Source organism: Oryctolagus cuniculus, chromosome 18 (assembly GCF_964237555.1).
Source record: "Oryctolagus cuniculus chromosome 18, mOryCun1.1, whole genome shotgun sequence".
Lineage (NCBI taxonomy): Eukaryota > Metazoa > Chordata > Mammalia > Lagomorpha > Leporidae > Oryctolagus > Oryctolagus cuniculus.
This window is the reverse complement of record NC_091449.1, coordinates 10443743-10462018: the sequence shown is the minus strand read 5'-3', so window position 1 is coordinate 10462018 and position 18276 is coordinate 10443743. Positions and strand designations below refer to the sequence as shown.

General features: G+C 66.2%; 1 protein-coding gene and 1 long non-coding RNA gene across 2 annotated transcripts; both read left to right on the top strand.

Moving 5' to 3' along the window:
* Positions 1-773: 773 nt before the first annotated feature.
* Positions 774-1796, top strand: LOC138846725 (uncharacterized). The gene is made up of 2 exons (XR_011384275.1): positions 774-961; positions 1474-1796. It is a non-coding gene; the product is annotated as an uncharacterized lncRNA (long non-coding RNA).
* A 4701-nt stretch (positions 1797-6497) lies between these two features.
* Positions 6498-18248, top strand: NPAS1 (neuronal PAS domain protein 1). Its single transcript, XM_070062053.1, has 12 exons — positions 6498-6641; positions 7581-7744; positions 8043-8278; positions 12998-13071; positions 13325-13414; positions 14030-14207; positions 15188-15303; positions 15423-15580; positions 15978-16084; positions 16440-16587; positions 17125-17213; positions 17685-18248. Exons 2-12 carry the CDS (start codon positions 7623-7625, stop codon positions 18149-18151), a joined length of 1785 nt encoding a protein of 594 aa, XP_069918154.1. The 5' UTR covers positions 6498-6641; positions 7581-7622; the 3' UTR covers positions 18152-18248.
* Positions 18249-18276: the final 28 nt, after the last annotated feature.

Below are 18276 nucleotides of genomic sequence, written 5' to 3'. Positions count from 1 at the left end.
GGAAGCCTTGGGAGTAGTCCCCCCAACCAGGAAACTTGGTGGCCTTGTCCTGGACTGCAGGCCCCAAAGATAAGCCAGCCTCTCCCTACGGCACCACACCCACCCCCCTTGCCTCCTGATCCCTCCAAACCTGTGCGTTTCCAAGGCTCCCCTCCCACCCACTGAGTGCCCTCCAAGTCCCATCTCCCCTAACCATGCTGCCAGCGCCATCCTGGCCTAACCCTCAGCCTCCTCCCATGCACCCCTGCGCGGCCTGGGGTGGGGGTGGGGCCTTGAAAATGCAGATCAGGCCTAGCCACTTCCCTAACACCTGCTGGGGCACCCTGGGCCCCACAGGCTCCTGCGGACCTGCCCGAGAGCCTGACCCTGAGCTCTCCCCCCCCCCCCAGCTGCCTGCCTACCTCCGGCTCTTGGCACATGCTGCTCCCCCACACACACACACTTTGCCAGCCCCCCACCCCTTTCCTTCTCCGGATTTCAGCTCCACAAACTTCCCTGGGGAAAGCCCTCCCAGAGCTCAGACCAAGACAGATTCTCTTTTGCTTTCTAAGGAAACGTTCTTGGGATGAGCATTTGGGCATCCCATACCAGAGTCCTGGGCGCCAGCTCCCAGCTAGTGCGCACCCTGGGAAGGCAACGGATGGCTCAGTGCCTGGACCCCTGCCACCCACAGGGGAGACCCGGATGGAGTTCTTGGCTCCTGGCTTGGCGCGCTGTGCTCCTCCCTGCGGCCGCCAGGGGGCAGCAGAGCGCCGCGGCCCCGCCCAGGCGGCCGAGACCCGGGAGAGGAGCCACCGGCCCCTGGCTGTGGCGCGGGGTGTCGGGGCGCGGGGTGTCGGAGCCCGAGATGATAAACTCAAGGCTTGCGCTGAGGCACTGTGGAGCCACGGACGAGGGCTGAGCAGGGCAGGCGGGAGAAGGAAGTGGGGATTCCCGAGATGCGGCTCGCGGGAGCCTCCAGGTGAGGACTGCGGAGGCTGCGGGCGGTGTAGGCGGTGGCAACGCAAACAGCGTTCCTAAGAGCTACCGACCAGGGGACCCCTGCGAGGCGCCAGACCCGGCTCTGGGCAGTCTTCACCGCTCGGCTCGCAGTACTGTTACACCCATTTCCCAGATGGGAACACTGAGACACAGAGGGCCAAGTGGCCCGTCCCACATCACAGGCTAGGAGGTGCTGTGGAGCCTAGCAAGCCCATGGCGCGCGTCTGCGTCCCGGGAGGACTCCAGGGGACTGGGAGTCAGCGCTGAGGGTTCCCCGGGGAGAGCTGAGTCTCCACACCTGCTCCTGCCTCTCAGGTGCACAGCCACAACCTCCCCACGCCCCCTACACCTGGGTCCCCCCACCGGCCAGCCCCGCCCCCACACCTGCCCCTGCCCCTGCCCCTGCTCGGACCTCGTCGCCTGCTCCTATCTGGCCCTTCGGAGCCACCTGCCTCCTGCTCTCAGCCCCACTGCTGCTTCTCTGCCCAGCAGCCGGTGGTGACCACTCCTGGCGCAGCGGGCGGAGCCGCCCTGTGACGCCTGCAGCGCCAGCATCGCACAAGGCGCTGGTTCCACTCCCGGCTGCGCCACTTCCTACCCGGCTCCTGCTGTGGCCTGAGAAAAGCAGTAGAAGACGGCCCAAGAGCTGGGGCCCTGCACCGACATGGGAGACCTGGATGAAGCTCCTGGCCCAGCCCTGGGTGAAGCAGCTGATGGAAGACCTCTCTCTCTCTCTCTCTCTCTCTCTCTCTCTCTCTCTCTCTCCTTCTGCAACTCTGCCTTTCAAATAAATGAATAATAATAAAAAAAAAAAACCAGGCTCCTGCCCAACTCGACCCCTACCTGATGCCTCCCAGCCTGACTCCAGCCACACAAACTGCTCCCCAGAGCCCGCCCAGCCCCACCGGCCCCCGCTCCCCTGCTCCTCGGGCCCACCCCAGGGCCTTTGCACTTGTCCTGCCCTGCCTGGAGGACTTTCCACCCATTCTCCACGCATCTCACATGCCCTCGCAAGCTCAGGGAACTACACAGGGACCACCTGCCAGCTCCTCTCTGCCGTCTGTGTGCTGGCTCCCCCCACCCCCTCCGTGAGCACAAATCTTCCTCTGCCCCTCGAAGGGCTGCTCCTGGCGTCTGCCCAGCCCCAACACACAGTGGGTCTCCTCACATTTTTAGGACGCAGGAATTGCACTGGCTCTTTACAGCGAGACATTGGGTTTCTTTCCTAAGGGGGCCAGCGTCGGGGCACAGCGGTCCCGGCTGCTCCACTTCCCGTCCAGCTCCCTGCTAATGCGCCTGGGGAGCCGCAGGGGATGGGCCAAGGGCCTGGGAGACCCAGGTGGAGTTCCAGGCTCCTGACCAGCCTGAGGGAGCCCCAGCTGTCGCTGCCACTGGGGAGTGAACCAGCGGATGGTAGGTCCTCGATCTCCCTCTCTCCTCCCCTTCAAATAAAAGAATGTTTTTTTAAAAAATAATAACAATTGCAAAGGCTGGGAGACGTAAATAACGCCTCCCTTGCCCATTCCAAATCCCCTTTAAAAGGCCCCCTTATCCCATCCTCAGCGGGGCTCTAGCCGGGTCTGCGCTGACCTGGCCCGGCCCTGCTGACCCAGCTCCCGGGGGTGGGGGGGTGGGAGCCGCAGTGAGGCCCGGCTGGCTGCGGGGAGGGCGGGCGGCCCCGAGCGCACAGCTGAGCACGTGCTCGGGGCGCCTCTGCCCGGCCTCTTCCATCGGCCGAGTCCATCTCCCCGCGACCGGCGGCCCCGTCCTGCGGCCAGCCGCGGCCTGGTCCGCGGCCCCGCCGCCGTCTCCTCCCGAGTGAGCGGTAGGAACTGTGATTTGTAGCAATCCTCTGCCTCTCCTGGCTCGCTCCGTGTCCCTACGCCCTGCGCCCCGCCTCCCAGCCCCCGGGACGCCGCTCTTCTAGACAGGGTTGTGGGAGGGTAAGCGCGCAGGGCCTGGGTGAAATAAGGCTGGGGGCGCCAAGCGCACTGGGGTAGGGGCTCACCTTTGCCCTAAGGAAACACGGGAGGCTGGGCTCTTTTTAAAAAATGTATCATTTGAGAGTTAAGAGAGGGAGAGGCCCGTGCCGCGGCTCACTAGGCTAATCCTCCGCCTAGCGGCGCCGGCACACCGGGTTCTAGTCCCAGTCGGGGCGCCGGATTCTGTCCCGGTTGCCCCTCTTCCAGGCCAGCTCTCTGCTGTGGCCCGGGAAGGCAGTGGAGGATGGCCCAAGTCCTTGGGCCCTGCACCCGCATGGGAGACCAGGAGAAGCACCTGGCTCCTGGCTTCGGATCAGCGCGGTGCACTGGCCGTGGCGGCCATTGGAGGGTGAACCAAGGGCAAAAGGAAGACCTTTCTCTCTGTCTCTCTCTCACTGTCCACTCTGCCTGTAAAAAGAGAGAGAGAGAGAGGTCTTCCATCCGCTGGTTCACTCCCCAAATGGCCCCAACAGCCGGGGCTGAGCTGATCTGAAGCCAGGAGCCAGGAGCTTCACCCAGGTCTCGCATGGGGGTGCGGGGGCCCAAGCACTTGGACCATCTTCTACTGCTTCCCCAGGCACATTAGCAGGGAGCTGGATCGGAAGTGGAGCAGCTGGGACTTGAACCAGCACTTGTATGGGATGCCGGCACTGCAGGCGGAGGCTTAGCGCACTGTGCAGGTAGACAGAGCTACCATCTGCTGATTCACTCCCCAGACGCCTGCAGTGGCCAGGCCAGAGCAAAGCCAGGAGCCAGGCTGCATCCTGGTGGGGCCCCGACTACTCGAGCCAAGGCCGCTGCCCGCCACCCCCACCCCCACCCCGCCCCGGGTCTGCATTAGCAGGGAGCTGGAGCCAGGAGCCGGCGTCTTCCCTGCCAGGCCAGGCACCCTTCCACAGTGCAGCAACCATGTGGTGTCCCTGGCCCCAGCCCCCCATGCACATGCTCTCCGCAAGCCTTGGCCGCCAGGACCCCAGCCCCAGGTCTCTGCTGGTCACCTGCTCAGACCTCAGGGAAGGGCGCCTCCTCTCTGGCTCCAGTGCGCCACCTTGCGGCTGGCGTGCGCGTGGGAGCAGCTGTGCATCTTGATTACCCCCAGTTCAGAGGCGGGGACAGTGGGGCACAGCAAGGAAGCGGCCGCGCTCACTGGGGCGGCGCCGGCTCGGAGCTTGCGCCTGCCGGGCCTCCTCCTTTACGATGGGCTGTGGGAGCCGGTGGGGTGCAGCGGTGAGGCCGCCGCGCGTGAACCCACGTCCCCTATCAGAGCGGCCAGGTCCACTCCCCGCCACTTCGCTCCCTGCTGATGCCCCTAGGGAGCCCCAGCCTGGCACCCACAGGGGAGACCCGGATGGAGTTCCTGGCTCCTGGCTTTGACACAGATCTGGCTGTTGCAAGGATCTGGGGAGTGAACTAGTGCATGGAAGATTCTGTCTCTCCTCCTCCTCCTCTCTTTCCCCCTGATCCTCAGCCTTTAAATTTTTTTAAACATTTAAATATTTATTTATTTATTTATTTATTTGAAAGGCAGAATTACAGAGAGAGAGGTAGAGGCAGACAAATCTTCCCTCTGCTGCTTAGCTCCCAAATGACCTGCTCCAAAGCCAGGAGCTTCTTCCAGGTCTCCCGCGTGGGTGCAGGGGCCCAAGCACTAAGGCCATCTGCTGCTGCTTTCCCAGGTGCGTTAGCAGGGAGCTGGATTGGAAGTGGAGCAGCTGGGACTCGAACTGGTGCCCCTGTGGGGTGCTGGTGTTGCAGGCAGTGGCTTTACTTGCTATGGCACAGAATTGGCCATGATACACATTTTTAAAGTTAAAAATAAAACACGCTTATTGGCGCTGGCATTGCGTCATTGCTGCCGATCCAGCTCCCTGCTGGTGGACACCATGGGAGGCAGCAGTGACAGCCAAGTGCTTGGACCGCTGCCACCCTCCAGGGGGACCTGGCTGGACCGCTGCCACCCTCCAGGGGGACCTGGCTGGACCGCTGCCACCCTCCAGGGGGACCTGGCTGGACTCCTGGCTCCTGGCTTTGGCCCGACCTGGCCGGCTGTTGAGCATATTTGGGGAATAAACCCACAGATAGAAGATCTCTCTCTCTCTCTCTCTCTCTCTCTCTCTCTAACAAATTCAATAATCGCAAGGCAGAGTTATGGGCGGGGGTTGTGGGGAGAGAGAGATCTTCCACCTGCTGGTTCATTCCTCAAAAGGCCTCAGCAGCCAGGGCTGAGCGGGCCGAAGCAGGAGCTCCATCCAGGTCTCCCACCCACAGCAGGGGCCCGAGCACTTGGCCCATCTTCTTCCCCAGGCGCATTAGCAGGGCGCTGGATCGGAAGTGGAGCAGCCGAGACTGGAACTGGTGCCCATAGGGAAGCCGGCATTGCAGGCTTAACCTGGGCCGCAGCACTGCCCCAAATTACTTCTCCATCTGGCCGGCACTGTGGCTCAGTAGGTTAATGCCCTGTCTGTGGCACCAGCATCCCCTGTGGGTGCCGGTCCTAACCCCGGCTGCTCCACTTCCGATCCAGCTCTCTGCTATGGCCTAGAAAGCAGTGGAAGATGGCCCAAGTCCATGGAAGAAGCTCCTGGGTTCGAATCAGCACAGCTCTGGCCATTGTGGCCATTTAGGGAGTGAACCAGTGGACGGAATTCCTCTCTCTCTCTGTCTCTCCTTCTCACTGTCCGTATCTCTGCCTCTCAAATAAATAATTTCTTTTTTAAAAAAGAAATTAAACATGCTCCCGTCTTAGTATAGAGGAATGAGAATGCGTAAGTCCTTGGAAACCTCCCCCCCACACACACACCCAAGCCACACCCCCTCCATGCTCTCAGTGCCTGCCAAAGATCAACATCCCTCTCCTTGATTGCCCCTGGCGACGGGGAGCTCACTACCACTACACAGAGCACAGTCTCTTCCTCCCCCTCTCTTCCCCTGGGGCTGCTTTGGGCGTGGCCCTGATCTTTCCACTGGGAATGTCCCCACAGACACAGTCGTTCCGCCACCTGTCGAGCTGGAGGCTAAGCCCCCCACCCCATCTCGTTCCTCAAGCTGGGCCGCATGGGGGCCATGAATGCCTGACAGTGAGAGGAGCCGCCGGGACCCTGGGCGCAGACTGGGGGAGTGAGAGGCGCGCGGGTGGCCACGGCTGCCCTTCACGGGAGCTCTGACAACCCCACTGCCCACTCGCACTCCGGGGAGCTCGGCTGTCGGGTTCCGACCCCCGACCCCAGGATCCTGCTCCCGGGTCCAAGAACAGGGTCGACGCAGAGGGTTAGGGAGAAAGCCGGCGGGGCTCGGGTGCCGCACAGCCTCGTCGGGGCAGGGAAGAGCGCAGCTCGCGCCCCGACATCTGGGGGGCGAGCTGGGGCGTCCCGCGCCTCCCGACCGGGCGGGTGGGCCCTGGGGGCTGCCCTCGCGGGGTGGGGGCCCTGCCGCAGACAGTCCCGGGGAGGGGGCGGGCCGGGCACCGTGGGCGGGGGCACGGAGGGTGGGGCTCCGGCAGGTCCCGCCCACCCGCCCGCCCGCGCGTCTCCGAAGTCCGAGAGGCCCCGGCTGGGCGCAGAGAGCCGGGCGCCAGTGCCCGCGCGCCCCGCAGTGCCCGCGACCCCGGAGCCTATGGAGCGTCCCCTGCGCGCCCGCCGGCCGGCCCCACGCCGCGTCCGGAGCCTGCCCCGCGGCCAGGTAACCACAGGGCTCCTGCGGGTAGGGGGTGCCTGAACTCCTGGGGGCTGGAGCAATGGGGGTTAGGGCTGCAGGACGCCCTTATCCCTGGGGCTGTTGGAAGGGGCGCACGGGTGTCTGCGTCCCGGGGCGGGAGGACCGCGCCGCCGGGCCGGGCCATCTGCACACCTGGCGGGCGACGCTTGGGGGCTGCCCGGCTCCCTGGTGGGTGCGGGGGGCGTCCTGAGCTCTGGCTCTGGGAGCGGTGGAGACCCAAAGGAGCACGTTCCGGGTCCCAGGAGCTCTGGGTCCGTCCTGGGGTGGCCTTGGGCGGAGGCTCAGGCCCCTACGTCAGGGGCTGGGGGCTCCCACGCCAGGGTCTTCAGGGACAAAGTTGAGCTTGAGATGACGGCCGGGACACGTGGCGCCACCTGCGGTGCTGGGGGAGGGGGGTGCCCTGCCCCTGCCCCTCGTCCCCCTACCTCGCCAGCCTGGTGGCTGATCCTGGGAGCAGGGCGCTCGGGGCTGGCGTGGGGGGCGGCGGTTCCGGGGCGCTGGGGCTGGCCGAAGCTGGGCCCCGGTGAGGCGCCCGCCCCCCGCCCGGCTTGGGCATGCCTGGCACGCAGCGCGCGGGCCGGTCCGATCCGTATGCGCGCCGCGTGCGCCCATTGGTATGCGGGAGCCGGCCCGGCGCGGGCGTGAGGCGGGCGCGCTGGCGGGCGGCGCGGGGGAGGCGGCGGCGGGGCACGTCCTCTCCGGGAGCGCCAGCCCGGGCTGGCCAGGGTGGGAGCTGCGGCCTCCGCACCAGGACCGTGAGAAAGAGGAAACTGAGGCACCGCCCAGCGCCTGCCCCTCCTTGAGGCCCCAGGCCCCCGCTCGGGCCTCAGTTTCCCTGGAAGGTCCGCTGCGGGCCCCCCACCGAGCACACCGAGCGCTGCCTCTGGTTCCCTCGCGCTGCAGGAGACGCGGGTCTCTGCGCCCGTCTGAGAGAGCCCCGCCGAGATGGCGACCCCCTATTCCGGCAGTGGCGGCGGGGCCGAGGTCAAGTGCGGGGGCGGCCGTGGCGCCAGCGTCCCGTGGGACTTTCTGCCTGGGCTGATGGTCAAGGCCCCAGCTGGACCTTGGTGAGCGCAGCCCCGCCCCTCTGGCCGCGGCCCCGCCCCTATGAAGGCGTCCCTGGGAAGATCCCACCGCGCTCCGGTCCCGTCCTGGGGGTCGGGGGTGTGTCCGCACCCAGCCTCCTGCCCTGACACCCCCTTCCCCTTGCCAGTCCCCTTTCCCCAAGGAAAGACCCAAGGTCCTGGCCCCACGGGGTGCAAACTCAGCCTGAGGTCTGTGCCCACCTGCGGAGGGCGGGGTCCACCCCTCCACGTCGGCTGTCTCTCCCGAGACCCCGCTGACGCCTCCGCGCCGCCCGCCCAGCCTGCAGGCGCAGCGCAAGGAGAAGTCCCGTAACGCCGCGCGCTCACGGCGCGGGAAGGAAAACTTGGAGTTCTTCGAGCTGGCCAGGTTGCTCCCGTTGCCCGGCGCCATCTCCAGCCAGCTGGACAAGGCGTCCATCGTGCGTCTCAGCGTCACCTACCTCCGCCTGCGCCGCTTCGCCGCGCTGGGGGCGCCGCCCTGGGGGCTGCGGGCCGTGGGGCCGCCGGCCAGCCTGGGTGAGTGCGCATGTGCGGGCCGCGGGGGTCTGGGCGCCCTGCGGGCGGGGTGGGATGGGGTGCCGGGGGTCTGAGCTGCCTGTGTGCGCTCGCCCGGCCCTGGCCGAGAGTGGGCATGCGGTTTCGGACGCCCCTCCCAGGCCTCTCCTGCTCTCCAAGCCTCAGTTTTCCCCCTGTTAAAATGGGCACAGGATCCTGACGGGGGGTGGGCGCTGGAGCGTGCCTCAGTTTCTCCTTCCTGCTGGCGCTCCCGGCGAGGACGTGGGTTTTAGTATAAGCGAGGCGCCAGCCATAGTGTTGGTGAACAGTGTTCCTCGGGGCCACGTGAGGACAGGACAAGGGGGTTCCCACCCTGGGCTCCCCGCCTGCCAGTGAGCCAGAGGCCCTGGCACCCATGCCTGGGGGAGGTCATCTGGGTGGTGCCTGGAGACGCCTGGAGGGCCAAGCCCAGGGCCAGGTGTGGGTTCCCCGGGAGCTGCCGGGGCTGCGGTCCTGGGCGCATCAGCTGCGCGCTTGGCACTGGCCCCGGTGCCACCCGAGTCCGTGCTGGTGAAGGTGACGTCTCTAGTGGGACACAGTGAGGAAACCCACAGAGCGGCAGGCCCTGTGCGGGTGCCGACAGGCAGGCACGGCCTCTGGTTGCTGTCACCCAGCTGTGTCTGTCCGAGGTCCCGGGTGAGAGGGCGGCCCTTCGGGTGGGATCTGGGGGGACTCCCCTTCTCCTCCTGCCTAGGGCTCCAGGGGAGGAGGGGGCAGAGAAAATAGCATTGATTAAACTCGCAATAAATCACCATTTAAATTTAAATAATCCGGCTTCCCAGGCGGTAATTAGGCGAATTGACTGGCGCTGAGAGAATGCGGCATTAGCGCCACTGATTGCTGTCATTACACGAACAACATGTGCGCTGGCGGGGGGGGGGGGGGGCATCTTGTCTATTGTCCCCGTGCTGAAGGGGAGGGCAAGGGGGCCCTGAGCAAGCCCCCCCCCCACGCTGGGCAGCCCGGGCCCCAGGGGACAGGGGCTCGCTGAGGTCACAAGCCCAGCCCACGGTGCCCGCCCGCGTGCCGGAACCACGCTGGGTGGACTCCCGGGGTGCGCAAACTGGGAAACCAGGGAGGGGTGTGTGTGTGCGTGTGTGTGTGTGCACGCACGCACCCCCAGCTCTGCAGAGGCCATGCACCTGCTGGCCTGGCTGGAGGCGGGGACAGGACACTGTCTTAGCAAAGTCTCCAGCCCTAAGACAAGGCGCGGCCACGTCCCGCCTTTCCCCTCTCGGATTCCTGCTGGACAGATGTGGAAAGTTCTGGAAGCGGCTCCACTGGGCCTGGCTCCAGAGTGCACCCTCGTAGGTCTCTGCCTCTCCCCAGGCCTCAGTCTGCCGTCTGTCAGATGGGACGACAGGTGCTGGCATCTGGCCCTGGGCCTCTGAGTCCAGGGAGGCCATGGTCTTCCCTGGCCAAGCACCCTCCCAACGCCTGGGCTCTGTGCTGGTGATGGCCGCAGGGGACAGGACAAGCCCAGCCCTCCAGGGTGGGGCCTCCGAGCGGCTCCTGCAGGCCCCCTCCTCCCCTCCCACCCCAGCGTCGGTCTCCGTACTGTCCTGCCCACCCTCTTCCTTTGCACACTGTCATCGGCCTCGCCTCCCGTTTCTCTCTTGTTTGTGGCTCCTGAGCCCAGAATGGAGCCCGGGCTGCAACCTGGGACCCGCAAGCCGCTGGGTGACCGTGGGAGCTGGTGGCGAGGTTGTAGGTGGCAGGCAGGCGGCCCCCTCTGAGCACGCGTGTGGCCTTTGAGCCGAGATGCCCAGGAGGTGACAGAAGCTGGAACAGGGAGCAGCAAGTGCCAGGGCCCTGAGGCCAGCCGTCGGCTGGACTGGACGCGGTGTCTAAGGGAAGAGGGCGAGTCTGGGGTGCCTGGTGCCGGGGGTCGGGGGTGGATGAGGCTGGGGCTGGGGGAGAAGGTGCCCTGGGACTTGCGGATGGCACGGGTGGGCGTGGGCCGCAGAGAGTGGAGCTCCCAGCAGGGCAGAGGCGCCCCAGTTGTTGGCATAGCTGCAGGATGGGGTGTCAGGCACCTGCTGTGGGCTATGGAGGCGCTCTCCTGCTTGGACCCACTCAGCGGATGAGGCAGGAAGCAGCAGAGGCAGAGCGCCCGGAGCCGGGACCCTCCCCCGTGGGCCCATCCCCACCCCAGCCCTCAGGCCCGCACCCAGGGCGCTCCTGGATGTGGGGATGGGGGGGGGCTCCCTCCTCCAGGTGCCCAGGGGGTGCAGTCCCAGCTCCGGGTCTCCAGGGGCAAATCCCTCAGGACCCTTAACCGGAGTGGGGGGGCAAGGGTGGCCGAGGCCTCTGGTGCCCAGCCGAGCCCTCCCCTCTCCCCGGCCCTGTGCGAGTGGGCCGTGGAGAGAGATATCTCTGAGCAGCTCGCCCAGTGTTTGGGGAGTGAGGTCTGGGATGGGAGGAGGGGTGGTTCTGGGGGCGGGACAGAGCCCCCTGCTGAACTGGGGGAGGGGACAGATGAGTGAGCTAGGGCAGCGGAGGAGGGCAGTGATGGAGCACAGACCCCGGGGGTCCTCTGGGCAGCGGCCAGGCCCGGGGGTGCGGGGCGGCAGCCCCCCCCCCAGGCCCCCATGCGCATGCCCGGCCCGACGTGCCCATTAGTGCCGCTCGCTGCGGCGGCTCAGGCTGACCCGGGCTGATCCTGCGAGAGGGAAAATGAAGGAATTAGCAAAAATGACAGGGGAAATTGCAACAATTAGCAGGCAGCATTGTTCCCGCCCGTCACGGGGCTGGTGGCGCCGCATCTCGGGGGAGGGGTCCCCGGCGGCGGGGCTGGGCGGAGGCAGGCAGGATGCGGGGGTGCCGGCGGAAAGAGGGGGGCCTGGGCCCTGGCGGGGCGGGGTGGGGGGAGGGCTGCGGCCTGGTGGGGAGGGGGCGGGGCTTGCCTCTGCCGGTTGAAGGCCAGCTGATGACAACAGGGATCCTCTCAGGTGTGGGGTGCGGCTGCACCTGCTGCGTGCCCCGCTGTGGCCAGGCCCTTCTGTGGGGACCAGGGTCACCCAGAGACCGGGGGTCTCCCCATCCCAGCCCCGGGTCTGCTCTGTCTGGGAGGGCGGGAGCTGGGCTCCTTCTGTTTGCCCTCTTTCCACCCCTGCCTGCCTCCCCCCACCTCTCTGTACTCTCTCCCCCCTCTCCCCCCTCCTCGCCCTCTCATCTCCCCGTCTCTAGGTCCCAGTCCCATCCCCTTCATTATTATTGAGATTAAATTTACAAAACATAAAACCGGCCATTGGGAAATGTGCAGTTCTGTGGCGCTGGGGAAGCTCAGGAGGCCGTGTGGCCCCCACCTTAACCTGGACCGAGGTCCTCTGTCACCCCAAAATGAAGCCCCGTGCCCGCGAGGCAGTCACCCCCCTCTCCCACGCCTCTCCTGGCCCAGCCCGGTGGCCTGGCTCTGGCCTTCGTATAGATTTTTTCCCATCCAGCTCACAGCGGGGAGCCTGGCCGTGCACCTGCCCCTGTGCCCGCGGGTTTTTCTCCCCGGCTCATCTGAATCTTGGCTGCTTGTGTGGTCTCCACCTGTTGGCACCGTGAGCGCCCTGGCTGTGGGTGCTGGGGTGCAGGGTCTGTCTTCAGTTCTCGTCCTCTGCCCGGGAGGGGCCTGCTGCCTTCCATGTTGATCCCAGATTCACCCTGTGCGGCATCGCCAGACTGCTCCCTGCTCTTGGTCCCCTCCAGCGTCGGGTCCCCTACCCCCTCGTGCACCGGCTCCGCGTCCCCACGTCCTTTTTTTTTTTTTTTTTTTTTTTTTAGAGATTATTTATTTGACAGGCAGAGTTACAGAGAGAGAGGCAGAAGGAGAGAGAGGGAGGGGGAGGAGGGAGAGGTCTTCCATCCTCTGGTTCACTCCCCAGATGGTCATAATGGCTGTAGCTAGGCCAGACTGAAGCCAGGAGCTTCTCCCAGGTCTCCCACGTGGGTGCAGGGGCCCAAGGACTGGGGCCATCTTCCACTGCTTTCCCAGGCTGCAGCAGGGAGCTGGACCGGAAGTGGAGCAGCCGGGACTCGAACTGGTGTCTATATGGGATGCCAGCACTGCAGGCAGCGGCTCTACCCACTGTGCCACGGGGCAGGGCCCTCCCTGTGGCTGAGATTTGTAGCTCCCCAAGGACCAATCCCCTTGCACATCTTCCCGTGTGCTTACTGGGTAGCTTCTTTGGAGAAGTCTCTCCAAGTCTTCTGCCAGCGTTCCAGTCATCCTGTGGCTGCGTTGTCAGACTCCTTTCTCGGTTCTTCTATACTGAAAGGTCTTCAGAAAGTTCATGGAAATGTGTCATGAAAAGCCGCATTAAAAGTTGCACCAAGATGAACTTATTTGGAAGAGGCACCGTGAAAGAGATCTGGTTTGCTCCCCAAACGCCTGCAACAGCCAGGGCTGGCCCAGGCTGAGCCCAGGAGCCCAGGACTCCATCCAGGTGTCCCCCGTGGCTGGCAGGGGCCCCAGCACTTGGGCCATCACATGCTGCCTCCCGGGTGCACTAGCAGGGAGCTGGATCCAGGCACTCGGATGCAGGCGTCCCAAGCAGCGGCTGCACAAGACCCACCCTCTGTGTCCATTCTGTCATTCTCCGCGTCGCCCCTCCCCCGCAGGGCCCAGTGCTCCAGGGTGGCTGGGAGACTTGCAGACCGGCCTTGACCTCTCCCTCCTTCTGCCCGCAGCCCCAGGCCGCCGGGGCCCCGTGGCGCTGGTCTCCCAAGTCTTCGAGCAGAACCTCGGGGGACACATCTTGCAGGTGAGGCCCCTGCCTGCTGCTCGTTGCTGCCACCTTGTGGCCACGTTCGGAACAGCACTCTCTTCTCCCATCCGTACCCTGGGGAGCTTGGGGGTAGGGGACCAGACGCTAGGGCTCCCCCTCTGCCCCTGCTTCTGAGGGCCACTGGAGATGCCTCCCCTCTAGAACCATCAAACCCCGGTGTAGACTGAGATTTCCAAACCTCTCAGCACTGGGCCAATGGACACCTGCCCCCCCCCTCCCCGGTCTCTAGTCCCTGGACGGCTTCGTGTTCGCCTTGAACCAGGATGGAAAATTTCTGTACATCTCAGAGACAGTCTCCATCTACCTGGGTCTCTCACAGGTAAGGAGCCCCCGGCGGGCTCAGGTGTGCCCTTTCTCTCTCTCCTGACCTCACCATCCCAGCATGAGAAATGGACTGGGCCAGCGGTCACCACCTGGCCCCCCAACAGGGCTCACCCTCCTTGGAGGTCTATTCGAAGGTCAGATGGGCTTTTACCTTCCCACAAACCTTTTAGCAAGTGGGACATCCCGTGCCCGGGTAATTTGGTAGGGAATTGGGCGGGGGGAGGGAGGCTTGAAGCTGGTGTGGGTGGAGTCCGTGATGGGGAGGGGCCTAGAGGGGTGCCCCGCCCCCAGCCTAGGGGCTCTGAAGCCAGAAGAGCAGCAAGGCTGCAGGAGCTCAGTGGGGACAGGACCGGGGCTCGGGCTGGGGGAGCCGGGGAGGTTTGGGAGATACATGACTGCAAGGTGACCCAGAGGTTCAAGTTAGGCGTAAGACCACCCCTTGCATGTATCCTGAGCCCCGGGCCTGCTGGGACAGTGAGGAAAAGGGGGCTCTGGCACGTGTGTCCCCACCCTCCCACCCCCCGCCAGGGGCACTGGAGACGCAGCCTGCGGGAGCAGAGGGTGACAGCGCTCGCCCCGCACTCCCTGTAAGCCCCTCTGTCGCCGGCAGGTGGAGCTGACGGGCAGCAGTGTCTTCGACTACATCCACCCCGGCGACCACTCGGAGGTGCTGGAGCAGCTGGGGCTGCGCGCCCGGACCCCCGGGCCCCCCACTCCGCCCTCCGTCCCCTCTTCTTCCTCCTCGTCGTCCTCGTCTTCCTCCTCGCTTGCCGATACGCCCGACATCGGTAGTTCCAAGGGCCCCCAGAGGATGAGGCTGGGGGTGGGTGGGGCGCTCTCTGGCTCCTGCAGAAGCCACTGCGGGCAGGGTCACAGGGCTCCTCCTCTTTGCAAATGCGTCAGAGGCCGAACGGAGGCGGTGAGATTTGGCGCCCCAAATTGGCTGAGCTGCCCAGGATTTGGGCTTGTCACTCCTCTGGCTGCTGAAGGCAGGTGGGGGTGACTGGGTGCGGTGCCGGCACGTGTGGAAGTGCATTGGGGTGTCCCCCCACACCCTGCAAAGCAGGAGCCCTTCTCACCCCCACTTGAGGGGTGAGTCAGTGGCCCAAGGCCACACAGCTGCAGGCGACTGGCTTGGAATCCAGCCCACGATGGTTTGGCTGAAGAATCCGTTCTCCAAACCCTTCTCTCCAGTGGAAATTTCCACGCCAGTGTCGGGGCGGGAGGGTGTGGAGATGAGCGCTGAGATGCGGGGGGGCCCTGGGAGGCCACCTCCCCAGTAAATGGGGTTTCCCTGTATTGGGTTTGCTTAACAGCAAAACCTGATCCAAGACACCCGCAGTGTGCTGGCAAAACCTGGGGAGATGCCGCAGCACCTGTCGCCGGGGGCGGGCCTCGGGGAGTGAGCCCGCTGCTAAGGCTGCAGCCTGGGTGATCAGGGGAACCTGGACTTGTGAGTCTTAGTTGTTGCTCTTCCCCCAGCCCTTGCTCAGCACAAGGCCTTGTCCTGGGGGCTCCAGCCCTGCCGTCCTGGGCTCACAGCCCAGTGGGGGAGACTGGGTGGCTGACCCAGCTGCAGGAGCAGGGCGGCCTTCTTGGAGGAGGGGGTGTTTGAGCCGAGAGCTGGAGGCTGTGCTAGAGGGGTCGCTTTCGTTCAGGCCAGGGGACTATTCGGTGTGTCTGAGGCCCTGTGGGTATCCTGTGAGCCGGTGCCACTGGCTCTGCAGGACTGGGGGACCCCTGACCGGTCCCTTCCCTGTCCGCCCAGAGGCCAGCCCCACGGAGGCGCCCCGCTCCTCCCGGGCGCAGGAGCGTTCCTTCTTCGTCCGCATGAAGTCCACTCTCACCAAGAGAGGGCTGCACGTCAAGGCCTCCGGGTACAAGGTGGGTGTGAGCGCCCGGCTCCAGTGGGCTGCAGGTGGATCCCACCTCCACCAGCCCCGCCTCTGGCCACACCCACCACCCACCGGCCCCGCCTTTCCAACCACGCCCACCGCCAGCAGGTCATCCACGTGACTGGGCGCCTGCGGGCCCGCGCCCTGGGCCTCGTGGCCCTCGGCCACACGTTGCCCCCGGCCCCGCTGCCCGAGCTCCCCCTGCACGGACACATGATCGTCTTCCGCCTCAGCCTGGCCCTCACCATCCTTGCTTGTGAGAGCAGGTACCGGGGCCGGGGGCTGAGGCGGGCGGACGGGGCCCCACGGGAGGGCGGGAGAGCAGCGAGGGTGCTGGCCGGGGTGTCAGGACGGGGGGAGGCGGCGCTGGTCCTGCAGGGCGCCCCCTCCCCAGCCCCCCTCTCTCGGGCCTCTCGTCCATTCCTTGGGCAGCACCGCGGGGCGGGGTTAAAACTGGATTCCTTCCCTTGCTGCCCAGGGCCTGGGCCCTGCCACCCTCCAGGGAGCACCACCTTGGGGGGACGCTATGGTTATGTCCATTTTTGTGGGAGAAAAACAGCCCTGGATCACTGCAGAGCAAGGCCTTAAACCCCAGGTGCTCTGCCCTGTTGTCCACTCCCGGGGGGGGGGGTCTCGGACTCCTCCCCTCTCTGTCGCCCCCAGAGTCAGTGACCACATGGACCTCGGGCCCGCAGAGCTGGTGGGCCGCAGCTGCTATCAGTTCGTCCACGGCCAGGACGTGACCAGGATCCGTCAGAGCCACCTGGACCGTGAGAGTCCTCCACCGCCCGCCCCTGCCCCTGCCCCCCAGCCGGGAAGTCCTCCTTCGGGGCTGACCAGGGTCCCTCCTGCTGCACCTGCGGCTCTGGGCGTTCAGCTCAGCACGGGACAGGGAGCCAGGAGACTGAGCCACAGCTCAGGGCGTGGTTGGGGGCGTGGGGTGCTGTGGGGCCTCCGACCGCCCCCAGAAGTCCAGGCAGCCTTGTGCCCGGTTGCCTCAGGGTCTCGGCCGCTAGCTCTCTCTGCGTCCCCCACCCCCGCCACTGCCTTCTTCTCTCCTCCCCCACCGCCTTCTCTCTCTCTCTCTGTCCCTCCCCATCTCTCCCTGCCCCGGGCCGGACCCAGTGCTGGACAAGGGCCAGGTGGTGACCGGTTACTACCGTTGGCTGCAGCGCGCCGGGGGCTTCGTGTGGCTGCAGTCGGTGGCCACGGTGGCCGGGAGCGGGAAGAGCCCCGGGGAGCGCCACGTGCTGTGGGTCAGCCACGTGCTCAGGTGGGGGCTGAGTGCCGCCTCCCGCAGGGGCTCAGCACAGCCACTTGGGAGCCCCCCCTGCAGAGCCCGCACCCCCAAGGAAGAGATGGCAGACCCTAGGGGGCTTGTAGAATGGGCCAAGCCCAGGGGGCTCTGTAAGGTGTGAGGGAAGGGGAGAAGGGGCCACGGTCCCACAGGCAGGGAGGCGGGGGTTGGCTCACCGCCACTGGGGAGCCAGAGCAGGCTTGAGAGCCGGCGGCGGCCACAGTCAAATCTTGGCAGACAGACCCCCAGCGTGGAGAGGGAGGGAGGGACATCTCCTGCGCCCGGCCCCGGGCTCCTGGGGGGTAGGTGCTAAGGTCGGATGAGCATGAGGTCTCTTGGGGACACCCAGCTGGCCTCGGGAGAGGGGGCGGGCAAGGGGTGTGGGCGTGAGCCCTGTATGTCCCCCGAGGGCGGGGCCGCCTTCCCTGCTGGAGATGGAGGCAGGAGCACCCGCACAGAGCAGAGGCTGGGGGGGCCGGGACCCCTGGCTCCCAACCCTGATCTTGTCCACAGCCAAGCCGAGGATGACCAAACACCCCTGGATGCCTTCCAGCTTCCGGCCACCCACAAGGGCGCGCCCAGCCCGGAGCCAGAGCCCACGGGTGAGCCCCAGGGGCGTGCGGAGGGGCCTGGGGGAGCCGTGCTGTCAGCGACAGAGGCCCCTGGCATGGGAGGGCGCATTCCCTTAGCAAGCCACGCCCTCAGTCCTACTGGCTCGGTAGCCACGTGGCCAGTGGCTGCCTGTGGGATGCATGCCGATCTAGAACATTCCCGTTAGCATGGAATGCTCTATTCTGGAAAGTTCTATGGGACAGCACCGGTCTGGGCAGAGACTTCTCAGCCCCTGCTGTAGCATCTACGGGCTGCCCAGGGCCTCTGGCCGCTCCACGCCTGTAGAACCCCTGCCCTTCGTCGTGACCAAGAAGGCGTCTCCAGACAGCGGCCGATGCCAGCTGAGGCACAGGCCTGCTCCTGCCGAGAACCCCGGGTCCCGTCGGCTGCGCGCGGCCCGTTCCGCAGCAGGGAAGACTGGTGGTGTCCGTGCAATGCTCTTCCGAACCCTTCTCTTCCAGGGCCGGAGCCGCCAGGGGAAGAGAAGCAGCCTGCGCCCCAAGCCAAGGACGAGGCCCCCCAGTCCCAGCGCAAATGCGTCAAGGAGGAGGCCAGCCCCAGGGAGGCGGCCGGCTCGGAGGACAGTGAGGAGGAGGAGCCGCCGGGCAGCCCCGCCCCGCCACGCCCCGAGTTCACGTCAGTCATCCGCGCGGGGGCCCTGAGGCAGGTGCCTGTGCGGCCCTGGGGCCTGGCGCCCCCCGAGGACCCCCCACCTTCGCTCCTGCACGCCGGCTTCCTGCCCCCGCCCGTGATGCGGGGCCTGTGCGCGCCCGGCGCCATCCGCTACGGCCCCGCGGAGCTGGGCCTGGTGTACCCGCACCTGCAGAGGCTGGGCCCGGGCGCCCCCCTCCCCGAGGCCTTCTACCCCACCCTGGGCCTGCCCTACCCCGGGCCCGCCGGCACCAGGGCGCAGCGGAAGGGGGACTGAGGACTGGGAGAGCCACGCGCAGAGCCGGCCCCAGGCCCTTGGCACGGGCGGGGCCTCCTTGGGAATTAAAGGCCGCCAGCGCGCGGCTCCATCTCCACGGCGGCGGCCTCCTCTCTCTCTCTGCC